Here is a 25,461-nt window from a genome sequence, read left to right as displayed (position 1 = left end):
TGTGATCTTCAGGTGTGGTCCACTGTGTACACGGAACTTGTCATATATCCTGCTGACAGAGTGAAGGCAGGTAAACATTTCTCAGGGGGCAGATCAGACCAGGTGCTCTCACACACACACACACACACACACACATCATGGACGCATCCTGCGTGCTGCCACGTCTAAGCTGCCTCTGTTGGCAAGGGCGTACGAGTGACAGCGAATTCGACCAATCAGACGTAGCGACGCAGGGAACGCCTCGACGTCATCCAATCGGATTCATTAGGAGGGGCGTTCCCCTGACACCGACTCAGGCGCAGGAAGAAACTAAACAGTAGTTTGGACACCGAACTGAAGTCATGTGTGGTGAGTCTGGGGTTGAAAAAAATGTATATATGTTTTATTTGTATAATAACATTATATAAACCAATACGTCCGTATTCACATTAAGAATGGTTTATGTGGAGCAATGTATTATATTAATAGCTGTAAAAAATGTTACATTGGATGAAGGCGCGTTAGCATGTTAGCATTGCGTTGAACGTTAACTAACGATAGATGCGCGCGCATGTGACGGGAGATAATTCTTGTTAGGAGAAAATCTATTTCTAGTTACATTTGGTATGATTTCGGCAAGCCGAGAATTATAATAATACTAATAATGATAATACGGAGAGAAGAAAGATATAACGTTAATAAGTGGCTGTTCGACTGTTTTGGTCTATTTACTCAATCACTGTAGACACATTATAAAATATGTATTTATTACTAGCTGCATAGTTTCATCTTTAAACCCAAGTATAATAATTATAAAAAAAAAAAATGATCCTCCATCCTTTACTCTTGCCTCATAATACTTAAAACGCTAGTTTTCCTCCCAAGCGTCATCCCAAATCACTCTTCCGGGTTTCTAGGACACTCCAGAATGTATAACAGCAGTTCTATTGCGGCGCGATGTAGTGCGCATAACTAGGGGACTAGTGAGCTATTTGGAGCACAGCCGCGGACATTCGCTTATTCATTCATTTAGTCAGTCATCACTCATTACCCGGATGTGACTGATCGCATTCAGTTCTGGTTTAGAAGTTGTGCTAATTTAATTTTTTATAACAAAATTCATTGTTAGAATAAAATGATTAGAGGAAATATATATAACATGCGAGCTGGATTTATAATTAAATGAATGGACAATTTTATTTCACATTTATGTCTGTTTTAGAAGTGGTGCTTTTAATTTTTTTTAATCAAGGAGACTTTTTATAACCCTGGCAAAACATTTTCAGATATTAATTTCTTCTTATAATAAAACGATGAAATGGAAGAGGTATAAGTGGAAGCTGGATTTATATATAAATTGAAGGATGAACATTTATTTCTCATTTATGTCTGCTTTAAAAGTGGTTCTTTAATATACATATATATATAAAAGAGGAGAAAATAGAAATACCTGAGAATTGGATATATATTTAAATTAAAAGATGATAAACATTTATTTTTATAATTTTATGTGTAGATGTCATTCACAAGCTTTTTCCTTAAAATTGCATGATGTTGGAAAACCTAAAGGTTTATCCTTGTCTGATACAAAGATGAGCCTTGTGCATCTTGCATACACTAACACACACACACACATACACACATCAGTGTGTACCCTTCAGCCCTGAATGCTTCTTCTGTTTAGGTCTTTCCACACACCGGTATGTGCGTACACTTACCAGCCAGTTTGTCCACATTTCTACTTAATGTTGTTTACGTAAAAGAAGTAAAAGACATTTTTTTTTTTTTTTTTTTTTTGGTTTTTTGTTTGTTTTGCTTACTTGGAAAATGACAAGGGCAATGACATGCATTCACACAGACTAAAAAAAACAAACAAAGTTATGATAATTGTCTTCGTTTAACAAAGCTTCTAGCCTAGCTGCTAGGAATAAAGCTGTTATTCGAGTCTGGTGATCGTCTTTATGTTCTCTTGACATGTTTACATGCATATACAAAGCAGAGAATTTAGAGCACACCTCATCTTTTTAAATCTCCTGTGAGCAGGATCGTCTCGGCCCGAAGAGTTTAATTATAGCTGCTCCATCCTAAATGAAAACAAACAATTTTTGGACATGTAGGCTGCTCTAGTTCTTGTCCACCTCAGGTGTCAGGACATCTACTTTAACATTGTCCCTTCTTCTGTTAGTCACTGAGTCATGAGTATGGAAGAATGAACTCAAACAAAGAGTCAAGTGTCCAATCATCAGATTTTTATCAGTACCTGAACTTTTCATGACATGTTTATTAATCATCATAGACACGTTTATGAAAATCAGCACTAGATAAGGGGACCAGTCAGTTCAAAGCCAGAATGCTGAAAAATGCTTTAATAAATAATAACACACATTTAAGATTAAATATTACAGGCTTAGACACTTGTATAAACTTGTCTAAACCTAAATATTTAGGAGCCCAAACTTTTTTAGAATGCTACCTAGTGAACTCATGTTTTATACACTTTAATATACTGATTTATACTTGGTTAGTTGTGCTTTGCTAGCACTATATAATAATGATGACTAAATACTGCATGCATCCGGTTGTACCTGAGAGCTTTCACTGCCTGGTCTGCCTGGAGTCTTCGTATTGATGGCTCGTGGTGTAGAGGTTCCTACAGAGAGTAAGCGAGAAAATGTTGTTTGTTTAGCTAGCCAGCAAAGCTGCATCACAACAATTAGTTAACAGGGCATATATAAATAAATCCTCAGAAAACACTACCAAATTAAGTGATAAATTAATCTCATATCAGTGCACTTCATCCTGCAGAGGAGAGAGAGAGTCCATCACAGAATTTAAGACATTTTGTTTTAGGGACGGTCACCACTGACGTCTTCCTCGATAAAATTAGTTTTATCTGAAATAAAAACTTTCGGTGGCCTTTCAGTCGCTATCTGGAGCTCTGTATGATAACACATCTTGTCTCGATCTAATCACTGTTTCTCCTGAACGTACTCCGATCATCCATAACATTTATAGTCACTGATAGGTGACATGGATATAGTTGATTATGTTACAATGGCAACTGTGTGTGTGTGTGTGTGTGTGTGTGTGTGTGTGTGTGTGTGTGTGTGTGTGTGATGGGTCCCTGACATTGATGAGTCGTAAGCAGAAAAAAATAGGCAAACGTAAGGATTTGAGGAAGGGGCAAATTGTGATGCTTATTATTAGTTTGTTTGTTTAATTGTTTATTTATTTATTTCCCACTAATTGACCCCATTCTGATCTAAATGATCATTAGAAATGCACTGGGTTTTAAAGGTTTGTGCAAATAATATATAATTGGTAGCCAAAACTTTGTAACAAAGTTAGAAAGTTATATCCTAAGACTCAACACTGATTGGAATCCTGCTGCTTATATTTTAGTCTCACACTCCTCCACTTAGAAGGAGATGGTAGGAGTGAAACCAGTTCTCCTTGCCTTTTTTTTCTCTTTACTTCTGTTTCCTTCTCTGTAAGACAAAGCTGATATATTATCTCCACTCTTACTATTATTATGCTTAAAGTCTTTCCCCCATACTCCCACACACACCCACACACACCAGAGAGAGAGGTGCCTGTGTGGGTTGATGGTTTAGTCTCTGATTGTATCGTCTAGGCATCCTTACCAGATCCTGATATGGAATTGATATGTACGAGGTCGGCTTGTATCTTGACCCAGAAAGACCTTTGGCAGCATCTGTTCCTGATAAACCTAAATCTAAACAAATATTCTATTTTTATGCCTCAGGGCTGATAAAAAACAAAAAGTGTCCAAAATGTCCGTAGTCACCTGCTACCAAAAACCGTGTCATTTAAAATATATAAAGAATTTATTAAGACGTACTGTAGGGACATGGCAGTGTTTCATGGTCTCCAATATTAATATTTCAGGTAGATGAGGGAGCAGTAGGAGTGGTGATGACCCACATAAATTAATTTATGAGTTCTTTGTTCTCCCTCTCTCTACAGGAATATTTGCGTACCTCAACTATCATGTCCCTCGCACCCGGCGTGAGATCCTAGAAATCCTGCTCAAAGGGCTGCAGCGGCTGGAGTACCGTGGATACGACTCGGCGGGTAAACAAACCTGAATCTTGAACACAGAACGAGAATTTGCATGAACACACCTTTTGTGAACAGGCAACAGTTGTGGAGCTTAGTGCTGATGTATTGCCGACTCTGAGGCATGTTTTTTTTTGTTGTTTTTTTTTTGTTGGCTCTGCAGGAGTCGGCATCGATGGAGGAAACAATAAGGACTGGGAGAACAATTCTAAGTCCATCCAGCTGATCAAACAGAGGGGCAAAGTCAAGGTCCTGGACGAGGAGATCCACAGTGAGATGATGGTTTTCTTATCTGATTAAACCCTAGATGTCTGTGTTGAATTTTTCTAGCTAAGAATTTGTGTGTGTGTGTGACTGTTACAGAACAGCAGGACATTGATCTAGATGTCGAGTTTGACGTCCACCTTGGTATCGCACACACACGCTGGGCCACACACGGTGTTCCCAGTCCTGTCAACAGCCACCCACAGAGATCTGACAAACACAACGGTGGGTCACGGTGCATGTCTTGACACTTAACCACATGGGGCATCTTTCTTTCCCAAAATTTCTCTCTATGGCTTTAGTGTAGCAAAGCATTATACAGAGAAATACAGGGAGTTTTTAACTCTAATAATCAAATCGGATCAAAAGTCCTGCTTTGACTTGAACGGCACTCGTAGAAGCTTTGCTTGATTTACTTTTACTCAGTATTATGTATTAATACAAAAGAAAGGGGGAAAAAACAATACAATAGTTAGACTTTCAATCAGATTATAATATGGCACAGTTAAAAAAATTATTATTGCACAATTGCTATTGCAAAAAAAATTAAGATATTGGAACTATATTGTGAGATAATGTAGCTATATTTAGGATGTCATAACTATTGTAAATATATTGTAAAATTTTAATATTGTAACAACAGTATATTGCACCAACAGTATATAACAGTAATGACTGCGCTGCGTTACGGTGACTGGTTCACTAGGAGCAGCTCTGATAGCAGCAGGGAGAAAAGACCTTCGATAATGCTTCTTCAGACACTTAAGATGTAATAGGCTGTAAAAAGGATCACATAGTGTTACTATGACGCCATTATTTCTAAGCCCTAACTAGTACAAGCTAACTGTACTAGCTGTTACTGTTATTATAAAAACTACTAATAAAATGAATTATAGTCTATTATAACACCTGTAACCTAAAATACTCTTTCCAACAGAGTTCATCGTTATTCATAACGGAATCATTACCAACTACAAAGACCTGAGGAAGTTCCTGGTGAGTTAAGATTTTTAAAAACTAAAACACTCACCTTATATCCTTTTAGAGATGAGTGCAAAAGTTTGCACCTCTTAGCGTTCTTAGTTTTTGCAGTTTACTACAGAATTAATTTAACATGCGCCCTAAATATTATAGTCAGCAACTGGTGTTTCTTAGCAAGTTTAAAAGTTAGCGTCCTTTAGTGTGAGTCTGTCATAACACTATATGTTAACCTTAAATTAGATGTATAAATGTTTAAACAGGCCTAAGCTTTGAGCAGTCAAATGAAATCAGGAAAAATCCAGATTAGTTTTCCAGAACATTTTAGCTAGGGTTAGGGTTTAAGCTTTAAGGTAAAAAAAAAAAAAGGGTTGTTGATAAGGTATAAAATCTGTGTAGAAATAAATGTTTCTATAGCAATTTCAAAATAAGTTTGATTGCTGTAACTATTAAGATATTAGCACACATCGTCCGACCATCAAGTTGTGGTGATTAAGACCACGGTTGAATAAGGGTCGTTGAGGCACAGCTTAGAGCTTAGAATGTTAAAATTAAGGATTTTTTACAAACTTTTGCACTTCTAAGATCAAGTCACATGATCATTTATTACTTTTTTTGGTCACGTGTATCATGGAGTATAGACTTTAAGTCTTTTTATCTTCTTGCCCTGTCAGGAGAGTAAAGGCTATGAGTTTGAGTCCGAGACTGATACTGAGAGCATCGCTAAGCTGGTGAAGTACATGTACGACAACCGCGAGAACGACGAAGTCAGCTTCGCCACGCTCGTCGAACAGGTCACCCTGCAGCTGGTGAGCATTTAACCTTTCACCTTTTTGTCTTCAGAGGTGCGGATGTGTGCGTGTGCATTAATTTAAGTTCATTTTAAACAATATTCTTCTGGTGTATTTGTGTGTGTGTGTGTGTGTGTGTGTGTGTGAGATCAGGAGGGAGCTTTTGCACTGGTGTTCAAGAGCGTACACTTTCCGGGAGAGGCTGTGGGAACAAGGTACCTTCTCAGAAGACCTGCGTCTGTGATTAATTTTAATAAAGTGAACACGTGACACTTTTGGATCATTTTGATGAGATGATGTTGAGAATCAGCCGCAGGATGATGTTTGGATCCGGATTGTGTGTGTTTACAGGAGAGGAAGTCCACTGCTAATGGGTGTGAAGAGCGACCACAAGCTCTCGACAGATCACATCCCCATCCTCTACCGCTCAGGTGAGCGTCCCGTCCATGAGTTATACTGTAATGTTGTAAAGAAGTAGTTATCTTGGTTTCAGTGACTCGATTATATCTTAAATTCGTGATTCTGATTGGTAGGAAAGTTGTTTTATTTTCTATCTGAGCAGCTCTGGCAAAAGTTCAGGCTGTAATACCAATCGCAGATTGTGCTGTGTTGTACTGCGTTTTTTTCTACAAGGTTATCTGTTTCTATGCCAACAATTTGTTCAAGGGGCTGAACATGCTACATAATTAGTGTTTGTAAGTGACCAGTGATTTCTGTTTAACATGTTGCTACAGTACTTAACAAGGAAAAAATGTATAACAGAGCATAGTGATTTCTTTTTTCTTTTAAAATTTATGGTATCTCTATAATGGAGTCTCCAGTGTGTGATCTGTAACAGTTGGGAAGGATGCTGTCATTGCAGCGTTTTTTGCATTTCTCATTAACTTCAAGATCGAGAAAAAAAAGAGCTTAGTAAGCAAGTGACTTGTATGGCACAACATTACATTTAACTATGAAAAGGTATACAGGTAGTCCCCTACTCCTTTCTGGGAGTATGTTTGTAAGTCCGATGTGTTCTTAAGTCCGACAATAAGAGTCTTATACGCCTTTGTCGCTAATACAGTATACAATGTAAAGCATACCAATCCACTTGACTAGATTTCGATCACCTTTCCCCACACTGCCATCATGTGGCCAAAAACTGTAATCATACCAAAGGAAGTGAACCTCACAGTGAAATGTTGTCTCTAAACCTTTAAATGGTAAGGGAAACTCCAAATGTCATCTCTTCTCAGTCCTCCATTGTGAGCTGTTTTCCACTGTATTGGACAGTGAACTCTGTTTTACAATGTACCGGACTTTGGACCTTTTATACTATCACTTACACTACTTGAAAATGTACATAATTATAAATATTGGTATTTAATTCACTGCACTGCAATTTTTTGTACAATACACGTGAGCTGCTTCAGTGACTGAACCGGAAGTAGAACCTCGGTTTGTTTATATGTGCGGAAAGTTGTAACTCAAATGTTCGTAAGTCGGGGACTACCTGTATTTTTGTCACGGTTTAAAATTTCATGATGATAACTTCTTTCTTCAATTAGTTTAAAAAAGTGAACATTTTTAATTTGTATCTTTTTATTTTTTTTTAGCGAAGGACAAGAAGGGCTGTGGTGGCTCTCTACCCAGGACGGACGAGGACACCTGCCTGTTTCCTGTGGACGAGAAGGCAGTCGAGTACTACTTCGCTTCTGATGCCAGGTCTGTCTGTCACCCTCGCCTCAGTCTCCGCTTACGGTTCAGTGTCGTCTAACGCGCTGCACACACTTCCTAAAAAACAGAAGTCTAAAGCCACAGTGCTATTCAGTTTTTAGTTTCTCCGTTGGGAGACAAAATTTTTTGTTAAACTAATTTAAAACATTTATTAACATTTAAATTTAATTGGTAACTATTTTAAATTATTTTCTAATTTTTATTTAAATAAAAGTCAGCTGCTTTTATTCAGTTTGTAAATGTTATATACACACATACACACACAATAAGAGTTCCATGGATCGAGCTTAATTTGATTTTGACATAAAAATATTTACTTCCTAAAACGAATGGCTGAAAAATTGCGTTATATTCAAGAAAAATATTTGGGAGGATCATTGTAGAAACAGATGTTTCAAGTAAATCATGATGTAATGTGTGTGCGTTTTTTGAGTCCTGGCATGTCTTATGTGTGCGTGTGTATGTGTGTATCACAGTCATCCTGTTTTCCTCATTGTTTTTTTGCGAAATGTCTCGATACAAACATACGTGTTTACCCTTTTTCTCTCTCCTTCTGGATCGGTGACAGCGCCGTGATAGAGCACACAAACCAAGTCATCTTCCTGGAAGACGACGACATCGCCGCTGTGTCTGACGGCCGTTTGTCTATCCACCGGATCAAACGGAGGGCAGGAGATCATCCAGCTCGCGCCATCCAGACCCTGCAGATGGAGCTGCAGCAGATCATGAAGGGTGAGACAGAACACAGCAGGCATTAGGACCCAGAGGACTGAACTGCATTCAGGCAGGGTTGATAGACTTATTACTGGTTTCTGCACCAAACCGCAGTTAAATTCTCGATTTTGATTGGTCAGAAGATGTTGATGTATTTTTCTTTTGGTTTATAAGATATAGTGTTAAAATAATTACTGTGCAGTAAGAGAATTAAAGGACTTCTGGATTTGATGTTATCCATTTCCTGTTGGAAATGTTGGCGTCACATCTTTTTTAGGAACACCTGTACACATACGGATTTATGAGGTAATCCGACAGGGCTATCATCTGGCAACAGCACATCCTATAAAATCATGCAGATACAGACCTAAAGACTGGAGAAACCAAGATTGATCTGATGAATTTGGATTTCTGCTGGACTTTGGCACCAACAGACTAAAATCATGGACCCAACCTAAATATTACTAGTCCAGGCTGGTGTAGGTGGTGCACACTTTAGGTAGTTTGAGGCTGTTTGGGGATTAGAAGGAGGTGCTGTGTAGGATTAGTTTCTATACACTTTCTAAAAAATAGTTTGAGCATGTATTAGTTATTGTTTGGGTGTTTGGGGTTTTGGGCTATGCTAAGCTCTTTTGGTGAGGTTTCTCAGTGGTTAAAAAAAGATCCATATAGAGGTATTCATTACAAATGAGTTTTAAAAAATCCTTAGACCTTGTAGAAGCAGACGATGGAAGCAGTTTAGTTTCAAATCTAAGAGCTCAACTGAGGGAATTCAGGAAGTGATTTAAAGAGTGTATGGTACAACCCAAATTATTCTAAACACATCAAAAATGTTTCAGTCTTTTTAAACTCAGAATATTTGTTTACCACCAGAGGGCAGCACTACAACTATCCCCCCCCCACCCTTGTCTTTTTCTTTCCATTATCAGAAATGCTCATGACCTACATTTCTGATGCAACAGACTTGTGTAGCTGCGCTCACACCACTTCTCAGTCTGAACACTTTCCACTCGCCTTCGTCAGTCATTCCCTAATGAGCAGAAAACTAACCTTTATTACGCCTTAGTGTCACGCTGCTGCCTCTAGCAGCTGGTAGAAATCTCACCCTGAAGAATATGAGCTTTTAAATAAGCTCATCCAAATGGCTTCAACACTAGTGCACAACGAATTAGATTGCAGTTGCTCTCATGCACACAAACATGCACATAGACACACTGCCCCATGTTATTGTTCTGTTTGGGAGTTCCTAGGTTCTCGAACAAAGGGAAAAAAGTGACTCGTTAAGGACTGAGATCGTATCCTGGCACAGAGATCAGGTGCGACCGCCAAGCTGTCAGTCCAGTTTATATTGCCTGCAGGGGATATTTTCTTTAGCGCTCTCATACAAGCGCACAAATACGCTTTGGTGTTTCAGTTATGCCTATGTGATGAAGATTTAAAACTGAAGTTGTGCACACACATCCATTGTCAGATCTCAGTGTAGCTGAAGACTTAATTGTCACAACAAAGGTATGCAAGGTTCTGAACTTGGTGTTAAAAGAAGTGAGGCGTAAGTGTAGCATATTTATTTTTATTTCTTTATTATTATAATTTTTTATTATCATTATTCATTAACCTCGGCATAACCATTGTTACATTTCTATGACCTTAAACTAGCCCCTCCTGGCTTCCTCAGGATTTTAAAGTCTGTAAGCGATTGATGTGCTGTCTTAAGTGCTGTTTTATAAGTTATGAAATAATGGCCGTTGATTAATGTGATCATTACCACTATAAATGATGTACTAAACTCCTATTTGATTTTTCTTTTTAGCCACTCTGTATTATTTTTATTTTGACATTTAACAGCAAAAGGGGAATAAATTTCCTTCTTTAGTCCGTATTGTTTATCCCCCAAGATTTTAGGCAACATCTATAATCTCGGTGGTTTAAACCAAATGTAGGCAGCCTAGCACATCTGCTGCGTAACCCACCTCTGAATACACACAACTTTTCCTTATACAGTCAACCCCCGAAATTGGCATGGGGTTACGTTCCTAAAGCATGTGGATTTGCCTATAATTGCCTGTTTTTACAGTTTAAATCCCAAATTTGCTCCCAAAACAATTTAATCTCATTTCAAACTCCTTACCCTTAAAAATAAATCAAAGAATGTAAAGGTAAACCCGTATACTGTACAGTACTGTACTGCTATGTCTCCCTCAGTGCTAGAATGTAAAATACCAATGTTACTGAAATTCATGAAATGCAAGCGTGTTTTCTTACTGTAGTGTACTGTGTAGGGTAAATACGTTAATAATTCACCATCCCACATCGCGTTTTCCTCTACAGTTCTCTCTACAGTACTACTAAATAATTATGGAAATGTAGCTGAATTTACGTTAATATTTGTTATAAAAAATGAGTCAATTATATTGTTCTTAATAGTTTAGCCTTAAAACGGATGAAAAAGTATACAGTATATTGCCACGGTAAAAAAACTGCAGAGGATATTTGCGGTTTCTGCATTTGCTTTCATCAGGTTCTAAGGAAAAATCTACAAAGGTCTGAGGCGGCGAACTCTGAACCATGGGGTTAACTGTACATTTTGTCATAATTTTTAAGACTCGGCTCGCTGGTTGCGCCTCAGTCGCCTTAACGTCTCTTTCTGTTCTGCTCAGGTAATTTCAGCTCCTTCATGCAGAAGGAGATCTTCGAGCAGCCCGAGTCTGTCGTCAACACCATGAGGGGCAGAGTAAACTTCAATGACAACACGGGTGAGACGGTGTGAAGGATGATGCGCGATGAAGTAAGGACTTGATGGATTACCAGGCTGATGATTTTACACCCCTGTGATGTTTGTGTATGTGTGTGTAGTGACATTAGGAGGATTGAAAGATCACATTAAGGAAATCCAGAGATGTCGGAGGCTCATCCTTATTGCGTGCGGTACCAGCTATCATGCAGGAGTTGCAGTGCGTGTATATATATATATACACACATACACACACACACACACGATCTCATCACACAGAATGATGTATTCTCTTCAGTAACAGAGCATGCATACTGGTTGAAGGAAAAAAAAAACTACAAAGTTTCAATCTTTTTGTTTCTCTCTCAGACACGTCAGGTGTTGGAGGAGTTAACCGAGCTGCCCGTCATGGTGGAACTGGCGAGCGACTTCCTGGATCGCAACACACCGGTCTTTAGGGATGATGTCTGCTTCTTCATTAGCCAGTCAGGTGAGGAGCATGTCTAATCCAAGGTCTTCTTATATACAGTAAAAGTTTTGTCAATGTCACTGTTCGTATATAATATATATATATATATATATATATATATATATATTTTTTTTTTTTTTTTTTTACTGTTCTGACTCTGAACCCAAAACCAGGGGAAATGATCCTCTTATAAGCTCAACACTAGTACAAATGTTTACGAAAAAAGGCATTACATTTAAAAGCAAGGTTTTTATCGCAGATTTACAGGACTATGAATGTATGCTGTGTGTTTATAGGGTTTAGTATCTAATCCTCTGCTCTTGTCCTTTACTGTTCAGGCGAGACAGCAGACAGCCTGTTGGCACTGCGGTACTGTAAGGAGCGCGGCGCCCTCACCGTGGGCATCACCAACACCGTGGGCAGCTCCATCTCCCGCGAGACTGACTGCGGCGTCCACATCAACGCCGGGCCCGAAATCGGAGTGGCCAGCACTAAGGTGAGACAAACGCACTTAACACTCATCAACACACTTTTTATACATGGTATACACAGTGATTAATTTTTCAAATAAAAACTATGGGTCTGGGTGCGAGACAGACAGACTTCATCCTATAAGCGGACATTTGCTTTTTTTTTTTTTTTAAAACAATGGATCCTACAATAAATAAATGAGCTAATGTTACAGACATCTGGACTTTAATCAGTGTCAATTACTAATTAATTAAGTGAATGTTTGCATATTAATATACACTATGCATATTAATAGACTGTGCAAACACACACACACACACACACACACACACACAATGGAACATTGACGTACGAATGCCCTACTTTGCAAATCTTTACTTTAAGAATTAAAATATCGCAAGAAATTTGTGAATGAGCAAGAGAACAAACCGAATGTTCTCTGGTGACACGATGGTGCCTGAGGAAGTTAACGAAAGTCGGTCAGAGCGATTTCATTGGCTGATAATTGCGAGATTGACCAACCAAATATAACGTTACATATCATCAGCCTCAACACAACCTTAAATGATAACAGAGCTGGTTACATTGTGTTACTACCAGCTCTACTTTAGTTAATGTGTGAATCTGTCGCAGAGGGTGCACGTAAATGAAAAAAGTGTTTTTTTTGTTTGTTTTTTTTTTTGTTTTTGTTCACAGATTTATGCATGAAATATGCAGGACGCACATGAAAAATTATCACTGGTGTACACTCACTAAGCACACTGATCATGATGTCGCATAAACAGTTTTACAAAATACATGAGTGGAGTTATAAAGGTCCAAAAATAATGTATGTGTTTAATTAAACCAATAAAAAGGCATAATATATGAGGGCTGTTCAAAGTGGGACTCGTGAGGAAATTTCTCTGAAGGAAGAAGGTGTGAAACTGGCATTAGAGTATGGAAATATAGAAACGAATATAGAAACAAAAAAAAAATGCCGCGTTTGACTTTAATATCTCTTGATTGTAATGAACAGTTTATACTCAAGTGAACTTGCTGCTCAGGACACGCTTCAACTGTTGAGAATTTATCAAATGCCCTCATTAACGTTGGATCAAACGTGATCAATCAGTATAAAGCACAATTTATTGAGGACCTCGAGCGATCAAGCAGCTGCAAGAACTTGAACTTGCATGATACAGTGCTTAAAAAGTGTGTCAGAGCAGGTATGAGGCCATGTTTGCTTTGACTAGTGCGCATATGGTGTGTATAACTGAATTAATCAGCTGCTGTGAAATCTGGCTTTCATTATGTAAAGCTGGAGTTAAATACAGTATGCTTAATAAACAAAAGAGAAAAAAACTTTTTAAAGGTTGTGGAACAAAACAAGTTCTCTGTAGATTTCGGTTTCCTTTCTGACTCCTATGTTCTCCTGAGATGAAGTCGCAGTCACGTCCATGTTGTTAAATGTTTGGCTTTTGCTAAAGAATAAAAGACGTTCCTTAATCATATTCAAATTTAATGGAGGGGGGAAATCTAATATGTAATTACCAGTGTTGAGGGATGTTACTTTTTAAAGTTACTAATCACATTACAAAATAACTGTCTTTAAAAAGTAATCAGTTACATTACAGCGTTATTTCTGTTAAAAGTAACTAGTTAGAGTACTTTTCCACTGCAGAAAATAAAAACTCCTTTGTGATTACCCATGCATGTTATTTTAGTCAAGACCTTTATAATTATTTTACCATCATAACTCAGCGAAGTTTAGCCCATAATCTGTTAACTACTAACACCCCTATCTCACCTACGCGGATAGGCCATAGGGTACGGTTCATCATGATTTACCGCGAGTTTTGGGGCTGTGATTAGGTTAACTATAAAGTAACTAAATGACTGTTTAATTAAATGGCGGACCTAACGCGTTAGATTACTTGTTACATCAAAAAAGTAATCCAAGTACTCTAACACGTTAATTTGTAACGCATTACACCCAACTTTGATAATTACAGTGCTGTGAAAAAGTATTTGTCTAATTTTTTGTACATATTTGTCACTTTAAATGATTGAAACTTTTTTAAAATCACGCAAAAAAAACTTGTGTTAATATAACGTCCAGTTTTTTTAAATGATGATTTTATTTATGATTTTTTTTTTTGGAAACCTGGGTAGAATTTCACTTCCGGCACCTGATAACTGTCAGACCTGTCGAATCAAGAAACCACTTAACTAGAGCTTGTCTGACAAAGTAAAGCGCACGAAAAGATCAACAAATCACATGATCTAAAGAATTTCAGGAATAGATGAGGGGGCAAAAATGTAATTAAGGGGCAAATACTTTTTCACAGCACTGTATGTACCAGGCTAATTAACATAAACAAAAAAAACTCTCTCATAAAGTGGTTACAAGAGCAGTAAATCTGTAATAGTCATCTATCATAAAAGTGCCTCCTCTACCTGGACGTCTGAGGATTGTATACGCCGACTCTCTCATCTCGCTTTCCTGGAGAGTATAAGTCTGTTTATCCGTTATCCTTCCACCCAAAGATCTTAGCTTTGAGCTAGTCAGGTTGCCAGATTAAGCCTGTGAAAGCTATTAAAGTGTGCATGAGATGTAGCTTGTAGCTTATTTCCTCTCTGGTTCCTTGCAATTGGTGAGGTCAGTTCAGATCAAGTAAGAAAAATGGACAAACAAAGAAAAGAAGGTTTTGTAGTAGAGAGAGTTCATGTGACTGAGGGAAAAATATAATGTTTATTTCTTAAATACAGTAACCATTTCATAAAATGTTTTTATGATCGCACGTCTGTCTTGGCAGCTTCCTGGAGACTTTGATTAACATTTGAGAGTTCATAATATGCATCGATATAATATATCGATTTACTGAGAAGAAAGACTAAAGCTATTTTAAGTTATAACTCATAGCAGACTCCACTGATGTCAAACTGTTTTTCCTTTTCTTTTCCTGCATGATTGCATTAAAACAATAACCGAGTAGAAAAAAATCGTAAAAGCATAAAATATGTCTGTCTTTGCATGACAGAACAAAGGAAGGCCTCTGAGGACCAAAGATAACGAGATGACGAGTAGGAGGAAGATTGATAGCCAAGACATATGTTAACGTGGGCTAGAAGGATTGTGCAAAACTTTTATCCACTTTCTCTCTCTCTCTCTCTCTCTCTCTCTCTCTTTCTTTCTGTCTTATCTGTAGCATATGTGGTTCCCTAAGACAGGAATCTCAACACGATGTTAAAAAAATGACAAAAAATAATTTGGATCATAATTGAAGTCTACAGGCACGGATGATGCTTTCAATTAAACGTGTGTGTGCAGAATTCTTCCTAAGAGGATTTCTGACATTTCTGACATTGGATAACCTTTATAAATGGAGTCTTTAGTATCAGCTATATGAAAATCTTTAGGAATGTACAATTCATTGTATCTTTGTTACCCGCTCCACTGGTACCAGTAACGTCCACCCCATCGTTCATCGCTTCAATACCCAGTACTTCTCTGTCTGGTTTTCATCAATAGTATGTGTGTGAGAGAGAAAGAAACATTGAATCAGATTTGGCTACAAAATAAAACAAATACAAAACTAGGCTATTTATTAATTTAGTATGAATGTTAGATGCATGTTTGTATGTGAATATGTTTACTTAATCGGTCGCTGTGTGTATTTTTGCAGGCGTACACCAGTCAGTTCGTGGCCCTCATCATGTTCGCCCTGCTCATGTGCTCGGACAGAATATCCATGCAGCCCAGGAGACGGGAGATCATTCAGGGTCTCAGAGTTCTACCAGGTACGCACTTAAAGCTCTCACATACCTTGTTTTTTATTCCTTCGTCTAAAAAAAAAAAAAATGTCTTCCACTGATCTGCTCGGTGTGAACGTCCCCATTTTGATTGAGAAGAACAATTTTTTTTTTCTGTCAGGACCAAACCTTATAAGATTGCACACTAAAGCCAATTTACAAAGTCGTTCAAGTCAAAGTGGGACTTTTGTCATAAATGTGCAGAGTAACAGTTATGAAAGTCCAAACTCTGCTGCACTAATGCACTTATCCCAGCGTTTTACTAGTGCTCGGACTCTGTCAAGGTATTCCACTTTACGTCTGAAGCACTGGCCTCCCAGGAACTCCTTAAACGTCCTAAACATGTGGAAATGGCTTGGATTGAGGTCAGGACCATAAAGGTGGATGTGGCAGTAACTACCAGCCGGGTTTCTGTAATGTGCAAGTTGGCAACAAATTATCTGTCGATTTTATTTATTTTTCCCGGGTGTTTAAATTAAATGAATGTTCACGAGAATGATCACAGTGGGCTCCGAGCCACCTCGACCAGAATTTGTCACTGTGCCTGAGGTTTTCTGTAAATGTTAATCGGTTTTTATTCATGAGAAATTTCATCACGACTCTCAGTTTGACTTGATTGTAGTTTGTTTTTATTTATGTAGCACTTAAGAAATTAAAGATAGACGATGTTAACAGAAATCCAGCTATCTAAACAAACTGCTTAAGACAATGCAACTTAAGTAATAAGAGGAATAAAGTCAGGAAAAAAGAGTCAGTCAGCAGTAGGTGTGTTCAAAGAATCATTGTGTTGTCTTTATATCTCCATGGTTTTGTATTCGCTGTCCCAGTGCTTTTCATGACAATTGGTCATCTTTAACCCTATGTGCAGCGACAGCTTTATTTGCACACAGCTTGTAGAAACCCTCTCAGAGTCATCTCTGCATGGCAGACCCTGAGGACACGAGTCTTGACTACCGCATATGACGCACCGCCATTTGTCCTGCATGTGGGATCGGTTAGGTTTAACCTCACATTCCTGCTGACATCCTGTAAGGTGTAATGTTAGATTAAAAACCTGACTCCTTGATAAAACGGATCGGCCCATTAGTTCTGTTAAACTGATCCCCAAGCGCCACGTTATTGCTGTCATTAAAGGATTAAAGATTTATAGTATAGGTCTGTGTTTGTGTGTGCGTGCATGCACTTTATATTTATGTTTATCCCTTTATGAGAGTTAAACTTCCCCAAGGTTTCTGCATTCCAAAACCATGTAATGATCAAGTCAACATTTGGCTTTTATTTGAGAAAAATGTCTTTAAAAAAAAAAAGCTTTTCTTTCGGTTATGAGAGCCGGGGTGATATCAGGACACTGTGACCTCATGCTGCTGATAGGTCGTTATCTGTCCTCGAGGAACTGTGTGTCTGTGTGTGTGTAGCATTGACCATCATTGCTGGAATCCTCTACTGGACCTCAAGTAACTGATGGAAAGACTTCAGTGCCCCCCATCTCTTTCCCTCCTTTTTTTTGTGTGTCTTATATTGTAGCTTCCTCTTACTGTCTGTCTCTCTGTTCTCACTTTGTCTTTTTTGGTCTTTCTCTTTCTTTCTGTCTCTCTCTCTCTTTCTCTTTTTCTTTGTATATTTTATTGTAGCTTCCTCTTTATTTCTTTATCTTACTGTCCCTGTCTTTTCTCTCTCACTTTCTTTTTTTGTCGCACATTCTCTCTCTCTCTCTGTTTTTCCTTATCTGTCTCATATTGTAGCTTCTTTATATCCTTCTCTTTTGCTGTCTCTTTTACTGTCTCTGTCTCTTCTTTTGCTGTGTCTTTCTCTCTCACATTTTCTTTCTCTGTTTATTTCTTTCTCTGTCTCTTATTGTAGCTTTATATCTTCTTCTTGCTGTCTCTCTTACTGTCGCTTCTCTCACTTTGTCTTTTTTTGTCTCATATTCTCTCTCTCTCTCTGTCTCTCAGTTTCAGGAATGTGTTGGCAGCGTTGTGCTCCTCCTACACTGTAGCTCACTCTTCTCATTAGACTCAAAACTGCTGATGTTGTCAATAACAGCTGTCAGTGTTTGTGCGTGTTTGTGTTTTGGCTTTTTATGACTTTTAATATAATTTGTGTGTGTTTACTTTGGTACAGCTGCTGTACTTCAGTCCGGTTCTCGACTATCAAAAGGACAAATGCCCAGAGTTTCATCTGAGACAAGTGTTGGAGTTTAAATGTGGCTTTGTGGCTCAGTAGGCACAGTTACTTTACGCATTAGCATTAGATGGAACGGATGGGAACAAAGCGAGGCGGATCTTTTTTTTTTTCTTTTCTTTTTTCCAGAGTTATTGTCATTGGCAACTTGCAGCACTCATAATTTCTAATGGGAAAATCCATGAGAAGATCATGGGAACTTTTTCGATGGTGGTTCTCAATGCCATTATGTGAGGTTTTGTGTTTCAGCCACCGAGCAGGAAAATATAACAGGCCCTCACACACAGTGTTTTCAGGCACAGAGTGTCAAGTGCCAGAGTGACAGTTATGTAGTCACACTTGCTGGCTGTATTGGTTGCCACGGTAACGGCACAGCTGTAAACACACGGTATTTCGGGAGAGTTTTGTAATTGTCTTTGCGGTATACGAGCAAGTCACATGTGTTCAAACAACGGCATGAGACACGTCATCGTTTCTCCAGCTACTCTCTTCACCTAACCTGATGTTGTCCTCATGTGTTTATGTTAACCGAATGACAGAAACAAACCACAAGGAAATCTGAAGCACTTGATTGGTCAGACTGAGTCACATGTCCAAATGTTATTTGGATTTGGGAGTCACATGCAAGTGTGGTTTGAATCATGGTTCTGGTGAGAAGATACACCAAAAATTATATTTATATATATATATATATATATATATATATATTCCAGTGTATGACCAGAATATAAATCTTTTTTTTTTCTTTTTTTAGTTATTTTGTTTTATTCTCTCCTTTATCTCTTTCTAAAAATATAACTTTATAGAAATTTCTAACAAAGTCATTATTATATTTGAAGAGTGGGTGAGTGGCAGATAAAAACCAACATAAAATAAATATATATGTAAAGCGTTAATTATTTTGAATTAAGACATTCTTTAGCTTCTGTGTTTTTCTTTCCTTTTTAAAAAAGAAAATCTTAATATTAAAATAATTTAAAAATTATTTTAAATATAAAATAAAAAAATACTTTATATTAAAATGTCTTTAAAAATTGTTTTTGTTTATATGCAACATTCTTTTCCTTTTCTTCTCTCTGTTTCTCATATGAGTAGTTTATAGACTGCAAAACTTAAACATTTTATATATATATATATAAATAGCAGTATAAAATACATATGTATAAAGATATTACTTTTTTTTTGATGGAGGTGATTTGTGGCAAGTTGACAAAAAGTATAAAATGTATATGAGCTTTATTTGTTTTTAACTATTAAAGCTGATTTACCGACTTTATATTTTGCTAATAAATTCTTTATTGTCTTTTGGCAAAACGAAAATAATAAATATTACCTTTTTATTTAATTCTAACGTAGATATTATTTTGGGGGGCGGTATGAATGTATATATAAAAACATTTTTCCCCAAAAAAACCCCAAACAAATATAAAAAAATGCTAAGTTGAAATCGCTCATTTATTTATATATTTTTTTTCTCCTCTCCTTCTCTGTGTAGATCTGATAAAGGAGGTGCTGAGCCTGGACGAGGAGATCCAGAAGCTGGCCACCGAGCTTTATCAGCAGAAGAGTGTGCTCATCATGGGTCGAGGCTACCACTACGCCACGTGCCTGGAGGGGGCACTGGTGAGACTGACTGCGCCTTTAACTCATGTCTCTCTTTTTCATTTACTATATCCTCAGCATATTCTTCTCTTCTTCATTCTTGTTTAGTATCATTGCCCAAATAGACAGCTTGTCCTTCTCACACTAACCCGGACAGAAAACTATGATATGCAGCATGTGATTAATTTCAGTTGTGACGCTACACTTACAGAGAGAAGCTCAGTCTTTTAATACTTAATGAGTAGTTTATTCATGCATTTATAAGCAATTTCCCATTAATCAATTTAATAAGGTTCTTTATTCTTTATTCATTTTAGTAACGATCATATCATTTATAGATTTTTCTTAATGAATGCACGCAGCAGTGTGTGTTTGGTTCCAGCACAGAGAAAGAGGCTGCAGCGAAGTAGAGCGCTCATTAGGCAAGTCATCCCACAAAAATGTGACGTCCGGCCCAAAAACAACTCGTGACTCCCCTCTCGTGTGACATCCCTGTCCTTTAAAAGTTGCACAACACACCACTTTAGACCGGTTAAGCTTTCTGTGTTTGGGTTCGAAAGGTGAGCTGATAATTAGGATAAGGCTCATGGGAACAGTGTTGAAATTAGAATGTAAGATGTGTTAAGTTGTATAATTTAGTCAAGAAAATCTGCGTACTGAATCTGAGTGACACTTCCTCACTTCATCATCACGTTTATTATTACAGCACGCACTTACATTTAGAATTTTAGCTCAACCTTGATTTGAGTGTATAACGGCACTTAACATACTGACATGTCACATGGTTAACCCCTGGTGTATGAATGTGTGTGTATGTTGTTTTAGAAAATTAAAGAGATCACCTACATGCACTCGGAGGGCATCCTGGCAGGAGAGCTGAAGCACGGGCCTCTGGCTTTGGTGGACAAGCTCATGCCTGTTATAATGATCATCATGAGGGACCACACGTACGTCAAGTGCCAGAATGCTCTGCAACAAGTGGTGGCACGACAGGTATTCTACACCTTAGTGTCACTCTAACCTCAATCTCAGTACACACTCTCTTAGTATTAGTCGTGTTGTGTACAGATATCCAGGGATGCCAACCAGCACGATTTAATTTGTATTACTAGGACGTTCGAGTCAAACCGGGACTTTTGATTAAGCACAACCCAGTTATAAGAGTATAAGGTTATCTCAGTACACCAGAGCCATGATCAGGCTGTCTAGCTTCACGTCATTGTCACTGTTTGCCGTCCCGGAACTCCTTTAATGTTGCTTTAAGGGGGGATAAACGGCCTGGTTTAATCACCCAAAGTGTTCTGTTTCTGCACGACAATGTTCGACCTAACAGGAGCTCAGGTGGGAGTTATTACCACTTCCCCTGCACAGTCCTGACCTCGCTCCAAGTCATTTTCACATGTTTGGGCCATAAAATGAGTTCCTGGGAGGCCAGTATTTTAATTTGTTTTTATAACCCAATAATTTTTACCCAGTTGAATAAGCCATACAATACATTTTTATCTTAGGAGTTTGTTTGCAGTTCCACCACTTTTAACTGATAATCTTTGCTGGTCAGTTTTTGTGCGGGAGTGTAAATTGTCATATCGTGCCTTCAGGGTCGTCCCATAGTGATCTGCGACAAGGACGACTACGAGACCATAAAGAACTCGAGCCGTACTATTAAAGTGCCGCACTGCGTGGACTGTCTGCAGGGGATCCTCAGCGTCATCCCGCTCCAGCTGCTGTCCTTCCACCTGGCCGTGCTCAGAGGATACGATGTAAGAATAACATTTTTTCATGTTGTATTGAAGTTAAAGTAAATGTTGTATTTTTATTTTTTATTTTTTACATATTTTAATATATATATATATATATATATATATATATATATATATATATATATATATATAAAATCTGTCTTAACTGATGTAAGGTTCATTGACTGTTTAAAATGATCCCATGATGTCTTAGTTATCCCCCAGGATTCATCCACAGTACTGTCCCACATGTTTTACTGCAGACGGCTATGCCAAATGCTAAATTCAACCAAATTTATTTATTTATTTATTATATATTCACATTTGTTTTCTCGATGCAGGTGGACTGTCCAAGGAACTTGGCGAAGTCAGTCACAGTGGAGTAACGCCTCCCTTGTTTCAACACCTTCAGAATGTGACCTTAAAAAAAAAATTTAAAAAAACACCCACACAAACCCACATCCACACACATACACATACACAAATACTGGAATTTAAAAAGAAAGCTTTTCTACATCATGTCAGTCTCAACCCTGTTTGTCCGATCCTCGACATGAGGAGTAGCAGCTGTCGATTGTATCGTCCTTTTCGTTGGTGGTTGCAGGGTGCAGAGCGTCTGTCTTTAACACACTTCCTCCTCTTTAAAGCGTGGCTTTAATAATAATTATGCTTTGATTTACTTTTTTTTTTTTTACAGTAACAGCAAGTAATCTGACACAGACACCAAAAAACTAAACCTTATATTATTGTTTTAGTCATGCTAGCTTATTTATAGAGATCGTCCCTTTCTTTTTTGCAGCTTGACGTTAATCTTGTCCAGTTTGGAGTTTTGAGTTTGTTTCAGCATTGGTTCTACATCCAGACACTCTGATTTAATACCTCGACCTACTCAAAGTGGAGAAATCAGAACTTATTTACGCGCTCCTCATGCCATTCAGTGCCCTGTCTGGCACACGTTCCCAACTTGTTACTGAAATCTTTGGTTTTTCTGTATTTACTTGAATTGAAATTTTGCCGCAGATATATCGTACCGTTACTGTCTTTACCTGTTACTTGGTGTGTGCGCGCGCATTATCTTATTCATTTCATGATCATAGTTGTTTAACTTATTTTAAACTCCTCAGACCTACACCTGTTCGTACCACAGCGCCGTCTGAATCTGAAGCTGTGGATCAATTTTCTGTTCATTTTCTTTTCACTCGGATGTCGCTCTGCACAATCTAAAGACGAATGATGAACAGTTTGAATGTTTACGTCTCCACAGTCAGCACTTTTTTAACAGTCAGGTTTCTTTTTTTTCTTTTTTTTTTCCCCCTTCCACCAAAATGGGGAAGAAATAGTTCAGGACACGTACATTTTTATCTCATTTAACATATGTGCAGTTGAGGGTTAAGGGGCCTTGTTTAAGGGCCCAGGTGCTGGTGGCTTAAACCTGCGATTTTCCGATCTAGTCTAACACCCTAACCACTCAGCCACCTTTACCCCATTTTTGCACTTCATAAATTAGTTTTACAAAATCAGGGCTGATGTGCTATATTATGAGCCTGGCTTCATAATAATGATTTAGGAGTAGATTTTTCTTTTTATTTGTTTGCTTTTTTTTTGTTTGTTTTTACTTTAAAGAATATGATTTAGGTTTACAATGTATGACTGCCAATAGAAGTACAAAATCACAGAAAACATGAAGTAAAATGTCCTCTCTTTTTTTTGTGTTAAATGTGTTAATCTGTACCTTTCCACCTTCCTCGTCTTTGAATGTTACCATGATGGGACCATATGCTTTATACATGTGCTTTAGTTCTTCGGTTCTTCTTCTCATGTTCTTTATTAATGCTTATTACAATTTTTTTTTATTATATTCTTTATTACTGTAATGCCTATATACCTAAGTGTAAAAAAATCTCATTTTATTTTTATCATTTATCATCATCATTATTATTTTATTATTGATAATTATTTTTGTTTGAGTGATTTGTTAAGAAGAATCAGACAGGTTTAACGCTGAGGTACCTGCATGTAACCTGCAGGTTTATCAGATTTTAAGTGCTTCTCGGGCTCTTTGTGGGAGTTTCTCAGATCTAGCGCTGAGTTGAACACACTGCACGCTCTCATTACGCCAGAATCTACATGACTACCAAACATTTTCTATTTATTGTTAGTCGTTTAAATTCCCTTCTTTTAGAGCCAGCTCGTTTATTCGGGCAGGCAGACTGATGCGCGAAACCATACATTTATGGGATTAGAACCTAATAGGGAAACAATCCTTGTTAAATGCTGCTAAGTCTCCTGTAACAGAGTTTTAGAGCCTTACTTTCCTGATTGAAATGACACCGCTATATCAAGCCGTGGTGTTTTGAATGTGGTTATGGGATTTTATTTACAATCCGAGTAGTTGCAATAAAATGTTCTATAATCCTTTGATTGTTTTCTTGTCTGTTTTTTAAAACAATAATTTCCAGTTAGACGGGATTCCCCCCCCCCACCCCCCAAAAGCAAAATTTGTGATTTGTTTTATTTTTGTTTCAGTGGGCAAACCCAGCTTTATCAAATGTATTATTATAAGAGTGCTGTAACAAAAGTAATGCAGAATTGTGCATAACTTTTTTTTAATTAAGGAACACGGGTTGTTCAAATGATAATATATGAGTTAATTAAATTTTTTTTTATAAATAAATATTTACTATAAGTTCATAATAGATATTAGCTTTCTACTGGTCACTTGACTAGAAAGTATTATTCAGGTGGCCCAATCTTCAAATTATAGTCATAAATAAATAAATCTGTACTGAAATTTTTGTTTGGTAAAACGTTTTCCTTTTCAGAATAGAAAGTTGACGCCACTATCCATGCAACCTCTAAATGGCACCTATTAGTCAGAATTCACTTTTCAGTCATCAGTTACTTTTTGACTTCCTTTGAATTCTTTTTCCATTTTCAATTTTTCCCCTAATGTGACCTCATATAAGGAAATATATTTTAGGTAATATATATTTTTTATAAAAACCAGCATTGTTACTGGTGGAAAATACAAACCAATTAAGAGTTTGCATCCTTTGCTTAGTATATTAGTTACTCAGCTACTGTAGATCACGTCTAATTTTACCTTAACACTTTGGTGCATTAACCAATCTGTACTTTCAAAATGTCATTTCTGTTTATGGAACATGCTTACGTTCCATAAAGAAAAATACTTAAGTACTATAACAGAGTATTAGTTTGTTGTCTCATGCCACATTTATATCACACATTCAATCACAAAAAAAATAAAATAAATAGAATGTAACAAATTTAGGACTGTTTATTCGGCCTGGTGTGAAACTGATGTAAGTTACAATAGACTTCAAAATGCGAATAAAACTGCATTACTAGAACTCGAATATCACTCCTGCACATCCGATGCTGACTGTCAAGATGATGCATGTGGGAGGGAAGTGAAAAGTGGCAAGTGGCAGCACTTCTTCTTCTTCTTTTTTTTGTTAGTATGTTTTTCTCCTTGCATATTCTGGATAAAACCTGAATTTTATGAACTGGGGAGAAGGTGGTGCTTTCTTGAGTTCCAGGAAAAAGACTGGTTTCAATTATCAGCTTTCTGGGGCAGTTTGTCTCTCGTTGTTTTGCTATACAAGAGGATCAGTAGTTTCGAGTAACTAGGAGATCTTTTCAACATCTTACTCTTTCTGGGAAAAGCTTGGAAGCTCACCGAGAATTTAGTGACCTGTTAACTTGATGCTCAGCAGGTCATTGTAGACATGGTGACAGGAAGAATCGGCACTTGTTTTCTAACCTTTTTTTTTTTCTTTTATCACTGTTGTTTTTAGCAGTAGCATAAGGTAGTGTTGCGTGCTGGATTCCTAAACGCTTGGACAACTTTGGCGCTATGCTTTTACACATAATTCCTCAGTCAAATGCTTTTCAAAGCTGATAAACATCTGTATTAGTTCTTCTGAAAAC

General features: G+C 37.5%; 1 protein-coding gene across 1 annotated transcript; it reads left to right on the top strand.

The window, feature by feature from the left end:
* The first annotated feature begins 281 nt into the window (after positions 1-281).
* Positions 282-23,929, top strand: LOC128530324 (glutamine--fructose-6-phosphate aminotransferase [isomerizing] 1). The gene is made up of 19 exons (XM_053504206.1): positions 282-348; positions 3,967-4,074; positions 4,223-4,330; positions 4,423-4,548; positions 5,261-5,319; positions 5,976-6,110; positions 6,246-6,307; positions 6,444-6,523; positions 7,688-7,796; positions 8,377-8,540; positions 11,180-11,275; positions 11,376-11,473; positions 11,623-11,743; positions 12,061-12,218; positions 15,862-15,976; positions 19,665-19,792; positions 20,597-20,764; positions 21,370-21,531; positions 21,852-23,929. Exons 1-19 carry the CDS (start codon positions 342-344, stop codon positions 21,894-21,896), a joined length of 2,049 nt encoding a protein of 682 aa, XP_053360181.1. The 5' UTR covers positions 282-341; the 3' UTR covers positions 21,897-23,929.
* Positions 23,930-25,461: the final 1,532 nt, after the last annotated feature.

Source organism: Clarias gariepinus, chromosome 9, assembly GCF_024256425.1.
Source record: "Clarias gariepinus isolate MV-2021 ecotype Netherlands chromosome 9, CGAR_prim_01v2, whole genome shotgun sequence".
NCBI classification, from domain to species: Eukaryota; Metazoa; Chordata; class Actinopteri; order Siluriformes; family Clariidae; genus Clarias; species Clarias gariepinus.
This window is presented reverse-complemented; position numbering and strand designations above follow the sequence as displayed.